The sequence below is a fragment of the Rhinolophus sinicus genome, linkage group LG07, assembly GCF_036562045.2.
Source record: "Rhinolophus sinicus isolate RSC01 linkage group LG07, ASM3656204v1, whole genome shotgun sequence".
Lineage (NCBI taxonomy): Eukaryota > Metazoa > Chordata > Mammalia > Chiroptera > Rhinolophidae > Rhinolophus > Rhinolophus sinicus.
In genome coordinates, this window is record NC_133757.1 from 103765443 (window position 1) to 103790242 (window position 24800).

Here is a 24800-nt window from a genome sequence, read left to right on the forward strand (position 1 = left end):
TAAGCACACATTCTTATTTAAAAATTTTTATTGTTATCAAAGTAGTACATTTTTTGAAAAATCAAATAGTATCAGAGTATCAACAGACTTAGATGAAAGTCAGCTGCCATTGTCTCACCTGTGCCACTACTAAAGCCTGCTAGAGGCTGACATTTTTAACTCGTTTTCTCCATTATTATAAACACCAAGATGTCTTCATTTATCATTTTAAACATTATCTCTCGACTTCCTGTTAAAATAGATGTGGGTTTAATCTTTTTACCTTCTCGTATCTGATTCTCTTTATATTCATACACTGTTTTTCATTTACTCAATAATCAGTGTTTACATTATATGAGTCTATAAATGTTCACTTCAGAGCCATGCCATTCTTCTATTTCCATTCTTACTCTCCCCCTTACCCCCAAATTAATGATTATCTATATCCGTGTACTTAATTCCTTGTAAATGTTCCAGTAGCTCTGTCATGCCCACACATCTTTCCCCCCCAAATGCCTCTCCTATTCTATCAAGTCCCCTTTGTTCCTTGGAGACCTCCTTCCTGCTGCTTTCTGCTCTGCTGATCTAGTCTTACCAATCTTTACTGTGCTCTCTAAGCCTTTAGCAAAGCTGATGATTTCACGACTTTGCTTTGTTGCTCTCCTACTTGCGCCCATGTGATGGATTTCATGTCTTTCTGTTTCTTAGTTTTCTCTTCCAGGAGCTTTGTAGGAAAAGATGCCAGGGAAGTCAATTCTCTGAGTTCTTGCATATCTAAAAATGCCTTTATTCTCCTCTCATGTGATTATGCAATGGATAATATAGAAGTTGAACATTTTTTTAGAGTTTTGGAGGCACTGTTCTGTTATCTTTTAAAACCCAGTGTTTCTGTTGAGAAGTCTGGTGCCATTGTAATTATATGCTTTGTATATGATATTTTTTTCCTTTTCTGTGGAAGTTCTCAGGTTCTTTACCCATAATGTTTAGAAATTTTGTGAGTATATACTGTGATGTGGGTTTTTCCTTGTGCTGAGTACTTGGTGTGCTCTTTTAATAAGGAGAAATCTTTCTTTTTACTTTCTTATATTATTTCATTGTTAATTACCTCTCCTTCTGTTTTTTGGGGGTTTTTTGTTTGTTTGTTTTTTCTTTTGTTTTGTTTGTTTGCTTATTTTGTCCTGTTCCTTTTCCTTGGATCCTATTCAATCAAGCGTTGGGCTGCCTGGATTGATCTTTTGTCAGTAATATTTTATTTCCTACTTTCCACTTCTTGTTTTGTGTCTTGGTTTATTTTTGTTTTTTATGGAGAATGCCTTAATTTTAACCTTCTAAACTTTCTTTTTTGCTTTCTAGTTAAAAAACATTTTGGATATTGTATATATTTTTATTTCCAAAAGTTCTTCCTTGATCTTTGAACTTTTCCATAGCATCTTGTTCTTGATTTATGCATGCATTATCTTCTGCTGTCTCTCCAAGGACATTAATTAGAATTGTTTTTACATTTTCTTTTATTCTTTCAAGATCTGTGTGTTTTTTCGAGTTCATTTCTTCTCTTTGTCTATTTTGTGCTCTCTTCTTCATGTTGGAGGCTTTCTGTGGGAGGTAACTGCTAAGTCTTTAGCATCTCTGAGTGAGCTGGTGGAGCTTATTGACCAGTACACTTAACTTCAGATGAACCAGAGGGGAAGTCGACTACTTTGCAGGATGACATACAAATGACAATGTATAAGGTCAGACAATTAAGTTCACGAACTCATTCTAGAAAAAGTACTACATACCTCATTGCTGAATATCACTACGGTCACCTTCGAAGTACTCCCCTTGGGAAGCCATGCACAGACACCAGCACCTAGTCCACCCTTCAAAGCAATTATGGAACTCTTTTTTTGGAATGGTCTTCAGAGCTGTCGTCATATTATGCTTGATGTCCTGAATGTCATCAAAATGTCTTCCTTTCAATATTTCCTTTATCTTTAGGTAAAGAAAGAAGTCATTGGGGCCCAGATCAGGTGAGTAGGGAGGGTGTTCCAATACAGTTATTTGTTTACTGGCTAAAACCTCCTTTACAGACAGTGTCATGTGAGCTGGTGCATTTTCGTGTTGCAAGAGCCATGCATTGTTGGCGAAAAGTTCAGGTCGTTTTCATCTAACTTTTTCACATGGCCTTTTCAGCACTTCCAAATAGTAAACTTGGTTAACTGTTTGTCCACTTGGTACAAATCCATAATGAATAATCCCTCTGATATCAAAAAAGGTTAGCAACATTGTTACAACAAGTTCGGGAACTTAATTGTCAGACTACGTACAGAGAGTTCTCTTTTCTTGGAAGGTGCTTTTATTTCTCCAAGGATAGTCTCTCGATATTATTCATTCTGAATATGATCGTCAGGTATTCATTTGCCTGGGAGTGAAGAGCAATGGGCAGAGGGATTTGATTGTTCTGTATTTTGAGTTTAAAATAAATCTTTAAGCTATTTTTGGATCTCACCTCACCATTTGCCATGTCTCCAGCCTCTCCTTAGTTACATGGGGACAAATCTGTTTCTCACTCATCCTTCTCTCTCTCCAATGCATTTTAATCTGTGGTTTCCTCTGACCCACTCACCAGTAACCACTCCAAAACTGGCTTGCATTTTCTAGAAATTTGTTGAAATTTCTCACCCACTTTACCCACTAATATCATCTCCCATTCTGTTTGTAGCCTTATGGATGTATATCTTATTTTAAATTCTTTTGTTCTCATTATAGTAGAATCTCAGGAGAAAGAGGAACTAAAACTGTGTGGATATAACCAGAAATCATAGCTCTTCTTTTCATAGGTGTTTCTGATGTTGGCTGATTATCTTTTCTTAGAATTTCAGGAGGAATATTTCATTGTTGGAAGACATTTAAAATACTGGTGAGAATTTTGAAAGATCTTCTACCAACATCTTCAGTATTTGTTAAGGCAATCAGCAAAGATCTTACCTGGTCAAACCTCCTTTAAAGTTTAACATGGTTAAAGAAGCTTCCTGTGGTTGATAGAGCAGAGGAAAAATGCTCTGAACTAAAATGGGACTGTTCTAAATCTGGCCTGTCTCATTTATAGCCTCTGCTGATAATACTCATCAGGGTAGCAATTCTGGAACATGGAGCCAGTTGGACTGGCTACAATCAATAGCTTCACAAAGGCTGCCAAAGAGCCATCATAAGAAACTTGAGGTCTCACAGAAGTTGTGTGTAGAATCTCAGTGGATCTGCCTTTATAATTTTTCATTTATTCTTTAAGCTATTGAGAAACCTTTTACTTGTCCTTTTATTTTGAAATTGGATCATATATTTTCCTCCATATCAAAGAGTCTCACTTCTTTTTTTAACCTGACATAGGCATTACATAGAACCCCTGAAGTTGTAATGTTGTAAAAATAAGGGTGGTTATGGCTATAGTGGAAGAATAAGACGTAACTTTGATGTCTTGGCTGAGACTTTAGTATGACATTGGGGAAAGGCAGGCAACAGGGGCAGAGAACATTATGAGTTGATTATTTTTAGTAAAATATTTCCATATGTATCTGACTTACGTTCATACTAACAAAACAAAATTTCCACATGGAATTATTCCTAGGCTCCAGAAGTGTGAAACTCAAGTGGTCGTTATCTTGATGTCCCAACTCTGATAGTGTTGAAGGAAGCCTGTGTGCTTCATGCACGGTAGATAAGCAGTAATCACTTGCTATTAAGTTCATGCTTATTTTACATCATTTTAAAATTTAAGGTTGGAAAGAAAGAACACTTATCAGGTAAGCTAACAATGGAAAAGAAAGTCGAAGTGTGTCAACTTCCAAAACTCAGTTTCTTAAAAGGTAGTATCAACCACTGACTAAGACTAATACCATCTCTGAAGTAAAGATCATCTTCTGATTAACAACTCACTTTATTACTCACCTACCCTCCTGGATCTCCCAGTGTCTAGAGGGGGGTGAAAAATAAGCTAACGATTATACATTAGGGAGTGATATATACACAGTAAGAGAGTCATGTTGAAGGAGGATAGTATAGCACAAGCTTTCCAGGCAACCAAGACCTGGGCTCTAATCCAGGCTCTGTCACATAATAGATTTATAATGCTGGACAAATCTTTAGAAAATAGCACTCAACCTATATTAAAGAAAATCAAATAAGGTAACCCATCGGCTTTCAAGGTACTAATGGGGGAGGCAGACAAAGAAGGCATCCAAACAAAGGGTGATGATTGCTATAGCAGAAGAATATACAGGGTGCTATGGGATAGAGAAGGGGCATCCCAATCAGACGAGAGGTCAGTGAATGCCTATCGAAGATGTAAACTTGAAAGACCAAGAGGGTGTAGGGATGGAGAGCCCAGGCAGAAACCAGCTCACAGAAGGTGATGTTGTGTGTCCTCAAGACTTGGACTACCCCTGGAGAGCTAAGGAAAGGTTTTAAATAAGAGAATCGAGTTTTCAAATCAGGAGTTTAGATAGAACAATTGAGTTGCAGTGTGGGGGGATGGACAGGAGCCGATGAGGCTTGCAGTAGGAAGATTGGCAAGGAAACCAATGATCAGACGAGAAAGGATATAATGAACGTACGGCATTCCAGATAAAGATGGTAGGGCATGAGGCTACAGAGACCAACCTGTCCTGGTTTGCCCAGGATTATCCTGATTTTAAAAACAACAACAACAACAACAACAACAAGCGGAGTCTCATGTCCCAGGAAACTCGTCAGTCCCTGGTGAAACAGGATGGTTCACCAGCCTTTCTGAGGCTTGAAAGGTATGGCTGAAATGGACGAGAACTGAAGCAAATAATACTCAAGAGATAAAATCTATGAGACTCGTAATTAATTGGATGTGGGGAATTGGTTGACAGGGAGAAGTTGAAAACACTAATGTGGTTTCTAACCTGTTTGCTGGAGAAGCTCGTTGTACCATCATCCGAGACAGATTGCATCACTGCATGTGAATTCTTTCAGATCATAGATTGTTACGTCTACTTTACAGTCCAGGCCAATCATGCATCTTTTGTACATGTATTAGTCATGCAATATCCTCTCTTAGTTCTACCATTTTGATCATTTTGCAATTTGGGTCTAAAAAAATATCAATACAAAGCAATCTTTTAGTGCCTCTATCTTTTGTTGATACAGTAAAATGGAAATATGTAGCAATATCCAGGCCATGCGTGGCCAGGCCATGCTTATACAATGAATAGGCATTGGTGTTTGTATCTATTAGGTTGTTCTTAGTAAGAAAGGACTGGATTTGACAGTATGTCTCCCAGATATGGTGCATTTGTTTTGGTATAAATGCTTCATGTCCCCTGGTAGCTTGCTGGATTTGCTTCTCTAAACATGTCAAAAATAGATAAATAAATTTCAGGCTACCATTCTTTTATAATATATATTAAATGATGCTATTTAGAAAAAGCCAGGAAGAGAAATTAAAGTAGCTAGTCAGTGCATTTAAAATTTTTCGACTAGAAATTCAATATTTGTGTTGTTTTACTTATTTTTTTTTTTTTTTTGGATAATAGATAACATTCCTTGATTCTTTTCCAAACCAGCTTGACTGTGCAAGCCACGGATAAAGGGATGCCCAGGCTTTCTGGTACAAGTGTGGTCAAGATACAAGTGATTGATGTAAATGACAATGCTCCAGTTTTTCTCCCCCATGAAGCAGTGGAAGTAGCAGAAAGTAAGTGTGGCAATTTGCAAAAGTGGTTTTGACGAAGTTGTGTAACATCATCTTCCATTTTTTTCAGCCAGGCGCCATATTAACTGTGAGTACTAATCCTCAACAGCCATGCATCATAGATAGTTTTCATCTTCATTTTATAGAATTGAAAATGCGTCATCAAAAGTTAAATATCAACTGTCAAAGCAGTTAACTGTGAAAGCTGGGATTTGCATTCAGATTAGCTAGAGGCCAATTCCCCATGCTGAAACCACCATTCCACACAGGTTCTTTCTGTGTACAGACCTTTCTTAAAAATGAAATCTATGAAGAAGCATATTTTGTTCACTGTGGTGATCGTCCTTAAACTCCTCTGAGAAGAAGCGATCTTCTTAGACTGAGAACTCGGTCAGTCTTCACAGTATACTAATGACAAGTGATAAGTGAAGGGAATTGGATGGTCATCAAACAAAGTCACCATTTTCCTCTTGTGTAAACTAAACTTCAGCAATTGAAGAAATATTTTACCACATTACTGGTAAAAGTTGGAAATGCAACATTTTATGTCATATGCTTATTAATCTTAATTATTTGGGTCTCTGGGCTATAAAATGACCATACAGCATGATCCCAAAGTTGTCTGTGGTCAATGGTTCGAGTGGTAAAACCCAACCCAACTCTTTATGGTTGAAGTTGCAAAGAGTGGTGGCCCTTCACTTGCCTCTCTCCTTTCACTCGTAATACCAAACTTATTCCTAAAGTGTTCCTAACATTTTATGTCCACAAATAATAACAATCACCACTCAAGAGGGATATATTTCAGAGATTTCTATATATAAGTATATCTACAAATAGTCTAAATATTCTAAAATATTCTACCAGTAAAAGACTGTTCGGTTTTACCTCCCAGATGATTTCACAACTTTGCTTTATTGCTCTCCTAGTTGTGCCCATGTCATGGATTCCACCTATTTGATATATTTTAATTCGCATTTACTGAACATACTATTCCAAAGCACATACATTAGCATCAAAATGCAGCAGTATGCCCAGTATAAATATATCACAAGAACAAACAGCATAAATCAAAATGTACTGAATGGGGTAAGGTGTGGTTGGTGCACATAGAGAATGTTCAAGCTTGAAATATAAAAATTATGAATCTCATATACAGTGGAACTATTCTGAATACCTTGGCATCTTTTTTCTACCTGTACCATACATATAAGCTTAAAAACAAAGTGCCTTTCATGGCAGTTAAACTAAAGAATAGCTACAGTGTGTGAGGCATTTGATATGTCACTTTTTGGGGGTGAAAAATATTACAGATTTGCTTTCATTATATGTACTATGTATACTTTTCCCTCCTATTCTTGATAATTCTGAGTCACATTTAAAGAAAGGAAGCAGTCTATGTACCACTCAAAAGAATAATTTTGCAAAAATAAGTACAAGGAACTAAGTATCTATTTCTAACTTCAGCATCCAAATACTTTCATTTCAATCTTGTGTATTTTTCAAAATCTTATGTTTTGTATTAATGTTTTGAATAATAACCTTCTTGCCACCTATGTCCCCCATGAATATATGATTTTGATACAAACACTATATAGGACAAATAAGTGGGTTGCAATGTTTCTTGGTCCTGGAATTGTGCTGTAAGAATACAATTAAAAACGTAATATAAAAATTGAATATACCCTACCTCCTCAATTCCCCACTCAGTGGTAAATTTTCGCTTTTATTGGGCTTATAAATTCTTCAAAGTTTCTGTTCCGTTCATAATGAGCTTTGTATGAGAAATCATGCCAAGAAACAGCAAATCATGTTGGACTTAAAATAAAAAATGCTTGGATGGAACTACTAAAGAAAAGTCTTTCAAAGGGTGAATTTTAATGGAGACTGACATTGGTCATGACTATTTCAGATTCTTTGCCTGGTGTAATTGTGACTCGGATATCAGTTCATGATGTGGATTTGAATTCAGCTTTCATCTTCCATTTCGCCAAAGAGAGTGACGCTGGAACCAAGTTTGCTATTGATCGGAACACTGGAGTAGTGGTGCTAGTGAAAACACTGGATTTTGAAGAAGCTACTGAACATGAGCTGCTTATCCAAATTTCGGATTCGGTGCACCACACAGAGGGAGCGCTCGTCATCCGTGTGGTGGACGTCAATGATAACCCACCAGTATTTTCTCAAGATTCTTACCAGGTAAACAGCTTAAAAAGATGCTGAAACACAGGCAAAACTGGAAAGAATAGGGAATAATGTAAGCCTATGCTTGTTGGCAGACTACTTAGGCATACCATATTCACTGTTTTTAGTGCTTAAGTTGATGCTGAGGAGTTTATATTTCATACCCTGGAGGCTAGAAATATATATGGAATTGAATATCTCATTCAAATTCAGTTTTTTAAGTATATATCATGTCATCATATGAAAGTATGTCACCATTTGTATAGTTTTTAGGGATTGGGGACCAATTGTTCTAACTATCGGAACTTGCCTAATATTTTCAAAGCCATAGACAAGACAATAAGGTAGCTTGGATTATCTGCAGTTTCAAGTCATTTGAGAAAACTTTTTCTTTCCTAGGCATATTTTTGGAATATGTTGACTAACATTTTACAGAAACAAATCATGAACAAAACTGTAAAGAGGAAATTTTAGTTTTTAGAGCATAGTGTATGTTTGTAGATGTGACGACAATAATAGCATTCAACTAAGTACTTGGAAACAGGCTTCAGGACTCTTGGATATAGCAAATGTAGGGTTACCGTGTAAACACAGGAGGGAAACTAACATAAGTAATGATTTTCTGTGAAGGCTTGCTACATTGCACAACGTACATATGTAATAATATAACTATCCTCTACCACACAGAAATAATTTGGAAGGAAATTTTTCATAATAAAAATCAAAACAATTAATTTTTTTAAAATATATTTTTTTTCTGAATACTGAGACCACTACACAAGCTTCTTATAATATGTCAGCTCTATAAATGAATATGTCTAATAAAGTCAGGTTCTCTGTGTATTTTCCTTAAGCAAAATAAATAAAATGATCTCATGTTCTGGCTGTTAGTGACAATATTTATAGTCTTTAAGTACAATGTCCATTTCTCTCTCTTTTTCCCCCAGGTCACCATTCCTGAATCGGTGCCTGTGGGGTACTCCGTGCTGACCGTGACAGCCATGGACTTAGAAAGCAACGAGGACATTTCTTACAGAATCCTTTCATCTTCTAAGGAATTCTCAATTGATCCTATGAATGGTGAGTTATTTATAGTGGCTTTAGTGTTCATAGGTTTGAGTTACAGGGTGGAAACCTGAAGTAATCCTTTCCAAATGCTCTTAAAATAGCTCTCCACCCCCAACCCCTGGTTAAATTATAGACACCACCTTCTTATTTCTCTTCACATCAAATGCTATGGTAGCAAATCCCAGTGTTATTTTTCTTCTCCAACAACTCAGTGGCTGGGAAGCAAAAGGAATTGATTAAGTGCTGGCAGAGGCGCATAAGTGCAGAGATCCCCATATAGTAAACACCCAGTCCATCAGTCCAGCCAAGCACCATTCACGTAGTTACCCCAGACCTCGGCAAGAATCAGATGAAGTCGAATGGACTAATTTAGTACTGAGGACTTCACGTTACTAGAATTTGGAAGCTTTTTATCAAAGCACAAGTACGAAGAGTTCAGTAAGAGCATCATACATTCAATAAGGACCTCCCCCCCAAAAAAAAAAAATCAAAAAGGGAAAATTATTTGAGCATCTCGACTAAGTAAAAACATTGTGGCTCTGGTTTATTTGATGCCTTCTGAGGCTCTGTACTTTTATCAGAACAAGATATTCATGGCTGGGAAATGTGTTAGGCAAGTGATTTTAGATTAGAATAGTTAAGCATTGTATAGAGAACATTTAACGGTGAGTAGACATTAAAGCTAAATTTGGTAAAAATGAATAATTAGCAAAGCACGGTCCCTGACAGAGCACACTCTAGAAAAGAACAGCCTGGGACACAGTACACTGTGTTCCCCATCTCCACTTACAATGGCATCATTTCACAAGTGAGGGCTAATTTTAAAATGACCCTCAGGATGGTGGATGTTAACTAGACTTATGGCAATATATACATATATTGAATCATTATGTTGTATACCTGAAACTAATCTAATGTCATATATCAATGATATCTCAATTGAAAAAAAAATTAACCTGAGGATTATCTAAAAGAAAAATTAAGTCATGAAATACAAACATGAGGCCCATGGTGTGTTGTAATGGGGAGATGTGGGTCATGTGGCCACATGTGTGGATAAATGTCTGTAGTATGGATGTAAACATGTCAGGAATTTGGCTTTCCTTTGCTTTGTTTTCTGTCTCTCTCACCTCATACTCGCTTTCTTTCTCTCTCCCTTCCTTTTCTTTCCTTTCTTTCTTTCTTTCTTTCTTTCTTTCTTTCTTTCTTTCTTTCTTTCTTTCTTTCTTTCTTTCTTTCTTTCTATTTTATTTTACCTTTATTAGATATGTACATACACATACATATGTGAGTGTGTGCGTGTGGCGTCAGATGATGGGACCTGCTGCCCTGGCCACAGCAGATCACAGTGTGGGAAGTGGGAGGTGGTCCCTCTGAGCTTTCATTCCTAGCAGCTCTTTTGCTTGATATGAGTTATCAACAAACTTTACAGTGAGATATTGATGAGAACATTTTTAAAACATAACATGTTATCAGATCAATTTAATTCATGGTGGGACCCCAACTGAAATGTGACATTTATATGATAGCATTCTGTATTCTTTTTTATCGCCCATACTTAAAACACATGTATCTTAGAAACATGTCATTATATGCATGCTTGGAAAAATGACATATTTCTATATTTTAAACAATATAATATATTAAATATATTTCATCAATAAGGGGAAAATCCATGTGCTGAACGAAACAAGAGGTTTAGGAAAAATATCTCTATAATTAAGCCACAGTTGTAACTTTGCATTATCAGACTTACTGCTTTTATTTGACTAGAGTATTGTCAACCAGTATTTCCTAAATACATACCTGTGTGCTAGAATGTTGTTATACATGTATCTATGGGTAGCAGCGTGGGGTATACATTTTTCAAATAAGAATACATTTTCCTTTAAAATGGAACAATTTACTATACCAAAATAAGATTAAGAAAAATTTGTGGCAGAGTCATCCTCAAGGAGCATACATACTTAAAGAGTGAATGCCATGAATATTATTTCTGGATCTTAAATGTTACAAAAGCATAAATATAATAATTTTAATTTTCTATTTGGAGTTACTCTTGGTTGTAACTTAAGTAACAAATCTAACAAATAACTAAACACATTAGTAAATATTTCATAAATATTTACTGACCAAATGGATCATGAAATTTTCATTTCATGACATTTAATTTATGTCTTGTTTTTCAGGCACAGTGTTTACTATCAATCCTGTGTTTCTTCTGGATAAAAAATCAACAGTTCAGTTTCTTGTTGAAGCCAGTGATGGTGGAATTCCTGACCTGAGGGCTCTTACCTTAGTGGAGATAGAAATACAAGATATAAATAATTATGCCCCTGAATTTGTAGTAGAATATTATAACCTTAGCTTGAGTGAAGATGCTAGAATTGGAGGCACGCTTGTCACCTTTTCAACCATTGACCGTGACTGGACCCGTGAAAACACACATGTTGAATATTCCATCATCAGTGGTAATTCACAGAACAGGTTCCATGTGGAAACTAGTTTCATTCATTCGGAATATCGTTATAAACAAGTTGGTTATCTGGTGTTGCTTCGCAGTCTGGACAGAGAAGCTTTTGCCAGTCATAAACTTGTCATTCTGGCATCTGACCACGGCTGCCCTCCATTGAGTTCCACAGCCATTGTATCCATAGAAGTGCTTGATGTCAATGACAATCCACCGACATTCAACAGTCTGAAATATCATGCCCATGTTAAGGAAAGTACCCACCTAGGGAGCCACATCACTGTGGTCTCAGCCAATGACCGTGATGTGGGTTCGCATGCAGAAATCATCTACCACATAATCTCTGGAAACGAGAAGGGGCATTTTCACTTAGAAGAGAAAACTGGAGTTCTTTATTTGATGAAACCTCTGGATTATGAAGAAACAGTAAAATTCACTTTAACTATCCAAGCTTCAGATGAAGAAAAGAAACATTTTTCTTTTGCAGTTGTGTTTGTCAATGTCCTAGATGATAATGACCATGCACCTCAGTTTATGTTCTCAAGCTTGAACTGTGTTGTTCCTGAAAATCTGCCTGTTTTCTCCACCATATGTTCTGTAAATGCTTTGGATTTTGATGCAGGTCCTTATGGAGAACTGACCTATTCTATCATAGCCCCTTGTTCTGTCACTCATGGGGTGACTCATAACCATGACCCCTTCCTCATTGACCCTCTGACAGGGGATATCCGTGCTAAGCAAGTCTTTGACTATGAAAACAACAATAAATACTGCCTCACAGTTCAGGCAAAAGACAAAGGTGACTCAACAGCCTCCTTAATGGTTTGGGTGGATATTGAAGGGATTGATGAGTTTGAACCCATTTTCACTCAAGATCCGTATTTTTTCAACCTCCCAGAAAAGAATAACATAAGACAGTTGATTGGCAGAGTGGAAGCATCAGATGCAGATGCTGGTATCGATGGTGTTATTCTTTACTCCCTTGAAACGCCATCTCCTTTCTTTTCAGTAAATAAAACTAATGGAAATATTTATTTGACTAGAGCCCTTCCCCTAATAAGAAGTCAAGTCAGCAAAGAAGACACCATTGAAATGAAAATAATCGCTCATAGCCCTAAACAGGACTCCAAGTTCACATCTTGTACTGTTTTTGTGAATGTGTCTTTTTCCTCAGAAGGAAAACACTGGGCATTGTCAGCTAGCAGCTTCTCCATCAGCCTCACGATCTCCTTTTTAGTGTTCCTGTTACTGGTCTTCATTCTCATTGTCTTGATTTTAAGACATAAACGAAAAGACACAATAAACAATTATGAAGAAAAGAAAATGTCATCATCCTTAGATATCAATTTGAGACTGACCAAGGATGCCAGCATGCTCAAGCCCTTCCAGAAAACCAATGACTGCAGTAATGAGAACGCCGTGCCTGTGGACTCCATGCCAGAATGGTTGAGTTTAATAAGCATCATGGAAAAGGACATTGTAAATCTGTACAGGCACTCGAACTCCAGTGGCCACTGTTCTGTGGAAGGAGAAACTGCTGAAGATAAAGAGATCCAGAGGATAAATGAGCACCCTTACAGAAAGGACTCTGGCTCAGTTCTGAGTGACCGAGACTCCAGGGTGCCAGACTCTGGAATCCCAAGGGACTCAGACCAGCTCTCCTGCTTGTCTGGGGAGACCGATGTGGTGGTCACTGTCGAAACAGCAGAAACCAGCCATACATTTGAGGAAGGAGATAGAGGAGAAGGCTGTGGTACAAGCTATGTTCAAAATAATGTGTTACCCCACACACTGAAGAAGAGAGAGGCAAAAGTGGGCGTCCTGGCTGAGATCAGAAAAGAGTCTGTCTTTGTTTCAGGTGATCAAGAAGCAAGATGTGCAACTCTTTCGACCCAGAGAACCTCTGATCATGAGGTGAGAGGCAACTATCACTGGGATTATCTCCTCAGTTGGGAACCCAAGTTCCAACCTCTTGCCTCAGTATTTAATGATATTGCAAAACTAAAGGATGAGCATTTACATATGCCTGGCATTCCCAAAGAGAGGAAATCTTTTGTTTTTCCACCACCATTGATAACAGCAGTAGCACAACCTGGGATTAAAGCAGTTCCACCAAGAATGCCAGCCATGACCCCAGGGCAAGTGCTTCAGAAATACCCACACTCCCCGCTTCTCTACCATCTCAATTCTCTGCCAGAAGCCATGACTCCCAGTTTCTCTCCATCTCTTTCCCTACTGACCACACAGACCCCTGCCATGACTCCACTGTTGTCAAATGGAGAACTGTTGGGAAGACATCTAAGTGATACATGCCATGAACTTAAAGTAGAAGATGAAGTTCAAATATAAAATGGCCTTGACATCAAGCACCTGCTCATCATTGGTCATAAATGACTGAACAGAACACTCTTAAGCAAGCTCCTCGAGACTGGGTGCGTTTTATCTATAAGTGAGTGATTTAATTTAGTCAGGGTTTTTAGAAACTCCTCATTCAAGTTTCTCAAGTTTCTTCCACCCTTAATGAGGAGTTACCCCTCTTTTAGCCTTTATGTTTTGCTCTCAGGACTCCTTTGTGTGTGTGTGTGTGTGTGTGTGTGTGTGTGTGTGTGTGTGTTATGTAGTACATATTCTGTCATACATGGTTTTCTGTATGATTAGATTTCCAAAGGACACAATGAACTCAACTGATTCTCAACATGTTTATATGAAATAAATGGAAATAAACCACAGGTATAGTACATTCAGTCACATTACTTCTGATTAAACTGCTATATCTAAAATGACTCAGTAAAGACTGAATAAAGAATGAGTGTAGTACAGAAAGTAACAGAGGGTAAAATTGGAAGAATAAACTTAAATTTTAAAGTGAAGCAATTTTCTGTAGATAAGATATCTTTAGAGATGCATTTCTCCACTCTCCCCATTGGCCACACTTGTAGAGCTTAGCCATAATTTGAATTTTAATGTGGTATCTTTTGGATATTGAATGAGAAATTAAGAATGAAATTTGTCATAACTCTGTGCCAAATAAGAAAATGAGTCCTGATTAAATTAACTAGAGATGTTTGTCCTTGACAGAGGTATAGGATTGATAAAAACAGTAAGAACATGGTTCGCTGTCACCTAAGACACATTTCCTAGGCCCTCTTTACAAATAGAATGATGATTTTTTTTTTTTAATGCTCTGTCTTGTAAATAGTACGGGTACAGACATTAAAGTTTGAAGATTAATTTGTAGGTATTTCTTCATTTTATTTTCTTCTAGATATAGTAACTTTTGGTGAGAAATAATTTATCCACTCAATGTCCGTTTTAAGAGTTTGCATAGATAAAATTATGTTATTAGCTAATAATTTTTATAGAGTAACTTAGCAATATATTTTTAAATGGATTTGTTTTTTACAAAATGTTTCTACTATAAAAGTGAAGGATGTGTGTGAGAAGTCTTTCTCCCATTTGTACATACTCTTGTTTAGCTTTAACGGTCATTAGACAGAGCAGTTTGGCAACAGTTGAAATAACTCTGTTTTGTACGGCTATTTCAGAAATATAGTGGTGGTGTGTAGTCTCACATATAATGCTATATCCTTCTCTCCAGTGAGTCTGAGAATCTGTCAAAGATTCTTATCCATTCCAGGAAAGCAGTGGACATCCCAGACATGATGGTCCAGAAGTCATTCATGGTAGGCAACATGGCCAGTCTTTGGAATAAGAGTTTAGGATTCCAATGGGCACCTGGTATGGTTTTCTTAGTGATTAGTGAGGCCTTCTGCTATAGAAATGTTTCCTTTATTTTATTTTCAATAGGCCTCATCTGTAAAATTATTTGAGGTAACTCATTTCTCTTTACCGAAAAGCATTACAGGATGTTGTGTTTGATATCTAGTTTTGTACATAAATAATTCTAAGGTTTCCTATGCTGATTTCATCAATTATATCTTTCCTGACTCTTAAATTGAGAACAAGTGTATGAAACCACATTAGAAATTGTACGAAACATGAAGGTTTTTGGACAAGCCTGGAATCCTAGGGAAAGACATTTAGACATGGGACACTTAAATATTCAAGGAGGATGCATGTCTCTCCATTTTTGTCATGGCATCTGGAGAAGAAGATTTCATGGTTTTGTAAAAAAAAAAAAAAAGTCATTTAATCATTTCAGTGTTCTAATATTTATTCTCTCTTTGACTTCCTTCAAAAGATTGCTTTGAGCATACAGAGAAATTTTATACTGATTTTTTCTAATTATATATGAAAGTTTTGTTTTGCAACAGAATTATTTCTAGAAACCAAGAACATTTTCTTGTTTTTAAATAAACAGGTTATTTACTTATGCTTAAAAAGTTATCCATCTAACTCTTCCTTAAGTTATTTGCCTGTGATTTATTACTCATTCTGGGCATAATTCTGCATTTTTTTTTCTAGATATTTAATAAAAACAGACGGCATGAAGTATTTGGAGCCTAGTGGATTTTTAATTGATGACTTTATTAATACTGTATCCAATGCCACACCACCACCAAACAAATGCTACAAGTGGGGATTGAGAGTAAAAATGTGAACGTGCTGGTTAAGTGTTCGCAATAAATCATTTGTCCACCCTTTCAAATAGAGTGCTTTTTTTCCTAAAAGAACAATATAATTTGTACAGTTTTCCTTCAAGTTTAATATTAACTTGCCTCATATGTTGTGTTTTACTTTGCTGATCTATACACCAGCTTTAGCATTCTGAAGGGGGTACAGAACTTGTTAGTGGAAAATCATATTAAGCCCCAAATTCATAAGCTATAAAATAAAAGACAGTTGTCTCTTGTGGAATTTTGGCTGCCTGAAATTCTGGACTTTTTTGTTGGCAGCCTTCAAAATGCTGGTGTAAATCAGTACCAAATGGATATCAAAATTCCATGTCCTAGTAGTAATCATTGAATTGGCTTCCAAAACAGATTCCTGGGCAAAGAAAGGGGGAAATGCTGTATCTTTAGGTATTGGATCATTTAACTGTTCTCTAAAAATATTAAAATGAACTATTGTAAACTACTGGCTGCCTATAACTATACATACTTAGTCTATGACCAGTGTCCTGTTGAGACAGGAGTTGTGTTTCTCAGCACCTTTACCTTCAGTTTCAGAGCCCTCCTTGCTGTTTTCCAGAAGTTACAGTGATGAAAGCTAATTATAATTTTAAAGTTATTTATATAGAGACATATGTTTTGTTATTTTTGTTTTGTTTTACCATTTCACACACACCTTAACTTTAAGTTTAAAAAAGCAAGACATAACTAAAAGGAGCAAAGATGATAGTCCACTTCAAAGCAATGAAGAAGACGGAGTTAATTTGATTAGTAGATTCCCACATGATATTATGGATAAGCTTGTTGGGTTTATTTTCACAGCATGTTTTAGTTTGCTTAAAAGTATAGGGCCATCTGTTTGGTCATAGCTGAGGAGAGTTCAGACAGAAAATCGTTCTGTCTAAGAGGGATACCAGGATCAGAGAAGGTGCTAGAGCTTTGCATTCCCAAACTGCCATTCCCATGTGAGGCACTGAAGGACCAAGGTAGCATTTGAGACGGTGGGAAGAAGCAGGGAAGAGAAAAATAGAGGATTAAATCTGAAAAGGAATAGTTTAGGGCACGGGTAGAGAAATGAAGAGGGGAAAAGGGTAAGGATTTATAAAGAATTATTTTTAAATGTAAAGATTTTTCTAAGTCACTCATTTCCCCAGTATAGGTTTATCCTGTTGAAGAATCTCTCTCTCTCTCTCTCTCTCTCTCTCTCTCTCTCTCTCTCTCTCTCTCTCTCTCTCATCTCTATCTCTCTGTCTCCCTTTTGAGAAATCTTGTTTTCTTCTCTTTCCTTTCTGTTCCTTTCAAGTCTCTACCTCCATTGATCCAGTGTCTGAAAATTTAAGTTTATCAAGTTGTGAACCTAAAGCTAGGCAGCAATGAATTAAAATACATTTGACTATGAAAACCTGAATTCGTTGGAATTTTTTCCCCCTTTTGGTGAAGTATAGTATAAAAAAATTAGAATGATTACCCTATGTTATTTCCCACTCTACATAACTTTGGCATTAAGAGTGCCACGATTTTAAATAGTTGATTTCACACATATACCAAGTAATGGAAGTTCAGAAGGCAGTTGGGATAGAATATGAAATTTTAGCACCTGGTCTTTTTTCTAGTAGCTCATCTTTTTGAAAAATGAGTGCTTGTTTGATAGTCATGATTTTATATTAAAATATTACATTTTATATAACTTTTAAACCACAGTATATAACACACAAGCATAATCAGTCGATAGTTTGTTCTCTAATATTGTCCATTTTATTTGAATTCTGGTGACATAAATTACTTTGATTCCATATAGATCAAAGAAATGTGTCTCCTAGAAACAAAATCATGGCAATCTTAGAAAGATCCAGCAAAAAGTGGCTAGAGTATCAAACTATACCTTTCTCTTACAAACTTGGCACTTGGCTATTTGATGACAATTTAGCACTTCCTACTGTTTTGGTCTATGTAATTTTCCTCATTTCACCCAATTTATTTATTTGCTAAACCAAAACTGTGAAGTGAGTAACAGAGAGGGGAAAGCATACCAAATAAATAGCAGATGCACAAGTGCATCTCTTGAATGAGAAAGCATTAGTTTGGTTAGAAAACTAAATACATGGATTTCATTGTTAGATAGTAAACCCTCAGGGCAAAATCCTGCTCTCAACTTGTATTATGAAATACAGATGTTTCTTAGAATGAATGAATACATGTGTGAATGGGCACAGAGGGTGCTATAAAGCGAGGGTGTGGATACATCCCTTGAACCCATTAGGTGTGAATTCTAACATAGTTCTGTGATTTTAGCCAATCATAGGACAGAGGGAAAGTTAAGTGCAAAGATCCTATGAAATTATAAAATATCTTAGACAAAGTCGCATGACTAGAAATTCCTTTTGTGATCTGGTTTGTTTTCTCTTTCTCCTTTCCTCACAATATACATACATTTCTTGAGAGTTCTAGACATAATGGAAACAAGTTATAGATGACATTCAAAAGCATATTGTTGGAGACAGCCACATTACATGACCAAGCACATTGGTTAATTTAATTTCAGATCCTGTAATAAACCATGACTGCCCTGAGGCTAACAGAATGAAGTTCTATCAATAAAATAAGAGTATATAGTTTAATAGATATGCCTAGAATGTTTACATCAAAATATATTAAAATTTAAAGTAAAAACAATACGAGGAATTTATAAAGGATATTCTATATGTGCATAAACTTAGTATGGGTTAAAAGTGATATTTTAAACAAGTAGAGGTTATTTAATAAATGTATGCTGGGAAATAGGGGGAGGGAGTAAATATGAAGTTATTTCTCCTCACACCATAAGCAAAAAGGAATTCTAGCTGAATTAATGAGTAAAAGTTAAAATGAAATCATAAGAACTGGAAGAAAAATAGAATAAAGGTAGGAAAGACCTTTTTAAATATAGAAGCAAAGGTAGAGTAATAAATTTGAACTTACGATAATCAAAAGTACTATAACAAGTTATAAGAAATGATCATTGGGAAATACTTCATAGATTTAATCGACAAATATTTATGTAGCACCTATTGTAGACAATGCGTGGATCTGACTCTGGAAATATAAGAATGAACAGGATAGATAAAGCCAGTGCATTTACAGTGCTTACATTTGATTGAGGGAGATAGTAAAAATATGCTTTCAAGTAATGGTAAGTGGTATGACATGAAGAAAACTAAAGAAGTATATAACGAAAAACACAGAAGAAATTGACAAGGTGTGGGGGAATACAGCAGTACTATTTTGATTGGATGTTCAAGGGAGGTGTCTATGATATGATCCTTATTTGAACTGAGTGAAGTGAATGAGCCATGCAAAGTTCTGAGAGGAAAGCATTGAAGGTACATGTGTTAACAAGTACAGTGTTCTTGAGGTTGGAGCCACATGGAGTGTTTGGGAAAATAAATCCAGTGTGGCTCAGAACTAGTGTAAGAGGTAGAGTAGTAGGAAATAAGATCATAGAGGTCACTATTTTTCAGATTATGTAGGGCCTTGTAAGGTTATGGGGAAACACTTCAACTGTTGTTCTGTTGTGTGAAGTCATGGTTAGTTTTTGCTCAGAGATATGATATTATCTGATTTATATTTTTAAAGAGTAACTGGCTACTTTATAGAAAATCAACTAAGGTAGGGGTAGGGAGAAGGTTAGTGTAGTAATAATACCCCAGTTAATTGGCTATTGCAGTAGTTTCAGATGGTGATCATTGTAGCTCAGCCGGGGTGTTATAGGTGGAGGTGAACAGAGTCAAGATACATATTGTAGGTAGTGTTGTTAGTTCTTGGTAATGAATTGAATGTGGGGTATGAAGAAAGTTGGACATAAATCTAGGGTTTAAGAGAGAATTTAGGGCTATGAAGAGAAAGTTTAAAGTTATCAGATTTTAACTAGTATTTAAAGTCATGAGATTGGATGAAATCATTGAGAAGTAAGTGTAAATAGAGAAAAGATCCCAAGAATGACCTGTAGGTCACTGATCAAGAAGTTAAAAAGAAAGAAGATCCAGCAAAGAATTCTCAGAAAAAAACTATTGAGGTAGGATAGAAAAGCAGGATAGTCTGGTATCCCAAAAACCAAGTAGAGAACTGGTTTAGGTTCCAGTTGGGGCAAGATGGCAACATCAGTGTAGATTTTTAAATGTTCTGAAATCACCTTACAAAGCAGTCAGAGCATCTAGAACAGTGAAAGTAAAAACTCCTGGTCAAAATTTTTAACAAAAAGTAAAGCTTTTTGTACAAATTCTACAATATGAGCAGGCAAACAAAAATACCAACTATTGGCAGTAACAGGAGAACAGAAGGAATTTTCAGTGTTCTTTGAGCTGGAAAATAAGGAATCACCAAAAAGTACTCACCTACTCAGAAAAGGTCTATCCTTGGAGGGGAAACCTAGCAGGCAGGCTTGAAAATAACTGCTAAAACTGGGGGAGAACTACAGAACACCCACTTTGTAATGAGTGTAGAAAAATTAGGACAAAATTAGATTATGCTGGTATATTCAAGTCCCCAGAGCTTCCAGAAATACACAACCAAAATTGCCTTCTAGAAGAATGGAACCCCACATTAAGTAAAATCAACTGAAAGTAGGATTCAAGTTCATATGACTAGTACAGGGAAAGAAGTCCTAGATACAAAGGCAAAAAGGGATTAGCCCTTTCCACCTATATGGTAACTTCCTAAAATATAGAAAAACTCATCACAATAAAACATGAGCAACAGAAAATGACTGCAATATAAAATGTAAGCAAAAAAACTCATTCTCTAGATGATGTGCCAATGGACAGTGAAAACACACTAGAAAAATATGGCAAAAAGACCAAAGAAAGTTGTGATTTAATATTTCAAAACTAGCTAAAGGCAATTAAGAAAACAAAAATTATAAATGTTGCATAATCAATCAGAAAAAATCAGAGTTGAAAACACTAGCTAAGAGGGTGATATTAAAAGAAGGGCAGAGCTTGATAAATAATAAAAAATAAAACAAAAATATCAGGAGACTAAACTAGATGGAACAAAAAGTTAATAGACATCAATGAAATTATTGTAAGTAAAATAGAATATGAAAATAAAAACACTTTAAAAATCAAATGGAATTGAAAAAATGATTAAAAGAATTTTAGAGATGATAAATTTAGCAGACTGGTAAAAATGACTCAACACATGTATAATATAATTCTTAAAGACGAAAATCAAAGAAATGAAACAAAACAAATATAAAAACCATGATTCAATAAAACTTTCCAAACATAAAACAAAATTTGAATCTACATTGTGAAAAGATATACCATATGAAAACCAACCTAGAGTGGTTAATACCAAAATACTTTTTAAAATTTATTTTTTAAATTTATTTTTCAATTATAGTTGACATACAATTAGTTCAGGTGTACAACATAGTGATTAGACATTTATATACCTTACAAAATTATCACCCCAATAAGTTTAGTACTCATCTGACACCATACATAGTTATTACAATATTTTTTACTATATTGCCTATGCTGTAATTTACATCCCCATGACTATTTTTATAACTGGCAATTTGTACTTCTTAATCCCTTTCACCTTTTTCACTCATCCTCCCTAATCCCTTTCTATCTAGTGACCATCAATCTGTATGAGTTTGTTTCTATTTTATTTGTTCATTTATTTTGTTTTTCAGATTCCACATATAAGTGAAATCATATACATACCAAGATACATTTTAAAAATCTATTGAGATTTAAAGAAAAATAATATATTCGTTGGGCTTGCAGATAAAAAAAGCCAAGTTATTTACAAGGTAAGGAATGTAAGATTGGCTGACTTTTCAACAACAGTAATTTAAGCCAGAAAACTGTGGAGTCGTATATTTAAGATACTCAAAGGCATTGTAAGCCAAAATTTTAAATCTAGCTAAACTTATGTCTAAGTATAAATTTATATAATAAATGAGGCTATGAATATGCAAGACCTCAAGAAATATTCCTAAAGTATCAACAAGGGAATGAATACAGACATTCTGAGAAATACTGAAGAAGGTTCACTATAAGGACATTGAATATATTTAACTGTAGTACTGATGGTAGATAATAAGGTGATAGAATAATATATATTTAATATATGTCCTGGCAATGTAAATAAGTTTCAACTACAAAAATGGAGGGAGAAAGGAAGAGTATATGGAAACAGAATGTTTGCTAATTTTCTTATAGGTACTAACAGAACAAATTTTTTAAAAATAAACATATAAAGAATCTCTCCCACAGGTAGTTCTATAGTGAAATTTTACCAAACTTTTAAAGATCAAGTCATCCAAATGTTATTTGAACTACTCCAAAGCATGGAAAATAATGAATTGAATACAAAATTGATATAAAAACCTGAAAAAATATTAAACAAAACAGAAAACTATAGCCTATTCCCCCTTATAAATAAGTATGCAAAATTCTTAAATAAAATATTACCAAAAGGAAGTAACAATACATTAAAGAATAATACATCATAACATGGGAGATTTATTTCAGAACTACACAGATAATTAAATATTAAGAAATCCATTAATATAATTCACCATATTAATAGAACTATAGAGAACAATAATAAAAATGCTTTCTTACATGGCAAAAAGGCACTTAACAACATATAACATCCACTCATATAAAAAGTGCTCAGAAGATATTAATGGATACTTCCTTAAAATAATAAAATGGTATCTCACTCAAAAGCCAGTATCTTCTCAAATAAAGATACTCTATACCTTTCACTGTAAAAGCCAGGAATAAGAAAATATGTCTAGTATCCCCACCAAAACCTAATATTGTACAATTAAAAAGACAGCAATTAGAAATGTAAGAATTTTAAAGAACAAGGTAATACTATTCCTATTTGTAGACTGTATTACTATATTTCTGGAAAACTCAAAATAATTGATGGAAAACTATTATAAATAATGAAAGAGTTCAAGATATAACAATATGCAAAATCAATACCCTTCACATATATAAACAATAACCAGTTACAGGATGAATGGAAGAGAAGACTCTGTTTACAACAGAAAAGAAACAAACTAAGTAAAATCTTATCCCCTCAAAAAATGCCTAACATCTATATGAGGAAACATATAATAATTCCTGAAGGACACACAGGCTATTTAAACAGATTTTCTTAAATTAAATTTATTGGGGTGACAATAGTTAGTATAATTACATAGGTTTCAAGTGTGCATTTCTATAATACATCATCCATGTATCACATTTTGTGCTAGACTCAATGCTAGAAAGATGTACATTGTTCCTAAGTAAATTTAAAAACTTAACCTGATACCAATACAAATACCACATTTGTTTTCTGAAGTTAAATTACTTGATTATACAGTTTATTTGGAAGAATAAACAAAAAAGAATAGCTAGGAAACACTGAAAAAAAATATGAGCTGTGTGTGTGTGTGTGTGTGTGTGTGTTCATGTGTGTGCAAGTGTGCATACATGCATTAACCCTACCAGTTATAAAAATATACCATAAAGTTCTCTAGAATAGGATGGTATTGATGAATGGAGATTAATGGAGCAGAACAGAAAATCCAGAAATGAATCCAAGTGCATGCAAAGCATCCTGTAAGGATGGATCAACTTGTTGTATAGCAACTCTTCTGAGAATAAGTAAAAAGCTGAATAACAAGGAGAAAAAGAAACATGTATGTATGTGAGTGAGAGACATCAGAGAACTACCAAGAGAGTGAAGACTTAAGAAACCATGACCCTTGAGACAGCAGAAACACAGAGGTATACCTGATAAACTGTGCCTCAAAACTCCTTGAGACTAAGTGGAAAAAGTCCACTGCAAGGTCAAGAAGTTAAAATGAACTACAGGCAATAGTATGTGAATTATATCTTAATAACTGATGTTAAAAATACAATAATTGAAATAACTCAATAAATAGTTTAAATCAGATTAGACACAGATGAAGAGAGGATTAGTAAATTAGAAGATAAATCAAAAGAAAATATATGAACTAAAACACAGATATTTGGAAAATACTGAACAGAGAATAAGAGATGTGTGGGATATGGTTTAAAAAGTCCAACATGTATAATGAATTCCAGAGAATGGAGAGAATAGGCCAGAAGTCATATGTTAAAAGATGATGGCTGAGAACCTTCCAAAACTGACATTAAATCGCAATTCAAAATGAATTATAAACCCCAAATATAAATTAAAAAAAATAAATAACCACAGACACATCACGATAAAATTGCTATAAAACAAAAGGAAAAATATTAAAAATACCCAAAGAGAAATGAAACATCTTCAACAAACTGAATGCATATGGAAATATGACATATGATAAAGGCAGTACATTCAATTAGTTAAGAAATAATTTTTTAATAAGTGGAGTTAGGCTAAATGGACAACTGCGTGAAAAAAAAAGGTTAACTTGATCATACTACACACCAAGATAAGCCATACAAATAAATACAACTAAAGAAAACTTGACTATATACTTCCATAAACTAGAAATGGAAATCTAACAAGAAGCAGTAAGGGAAATGATTGGTAAGTTTGACTGAAAATCATTTTGTATGGCAAAAAGTCTCCAAACCAATCACAATGTTCAGGAGGATTGTTCTCTGGTCCCATGTTCAACTTGTGATAAGAGAAGTAGGACTTTGTGATTGGTAAGCACCTGATGGACAAAGACCAGTTCCTGAAATGAAAAAATGTCTATCACCATAACAACATGAATTAGATGCTGTTGTTCACATTGCACATTTACTTATAAAACTAATTTGTAAATATACCATATTGGCTAAACCATAAATTTACCAGTTTAAGTGCTGTTTCA

General features: G+C 35.1%; 1 protein-coding gene across 2 annotated transcripts in view; it reads left to right on the forward strand.

The window, feature by feature from the left end:
- The window catches only part of DCHS2 (dachsous cadherin-related 2), a 210927-nt gene extending 189175 nt beyond the window's left edge, over positions 1 to 21752 (forward strand). Inside the window, exons 17-20 of one of the 2 annotated variants that reach the window (XM_074338416.1) lie at positions 5544 to 5674; positions 7581 to 7867; positions 8800 to 8932; positions 21639 to 21752. In XM_074338416.1, coding sequence (XP_074194517.1) covers positions 5544 to 5674; positions 7581 to 7867; positions 8800 to 8932; positions 21639 to 21655 — 568 coding nt within the window. In that variant the 3' untranslated portion in view covers positions 21656 to 21752. Of the gene's footprint in view, positions 1 to 5543; positions 5675 to 7580; positions 7868 to 8799; positions 8933 to 11109; positions 16366 to 21638 lie in introns of those variants that run through there. The other variant, XM_019733266.2, reaches the window with a different exon arrangement.
- The last annotated feature ends 3048 nt before the right edge of the window (positions 21753 to 24800 follow it).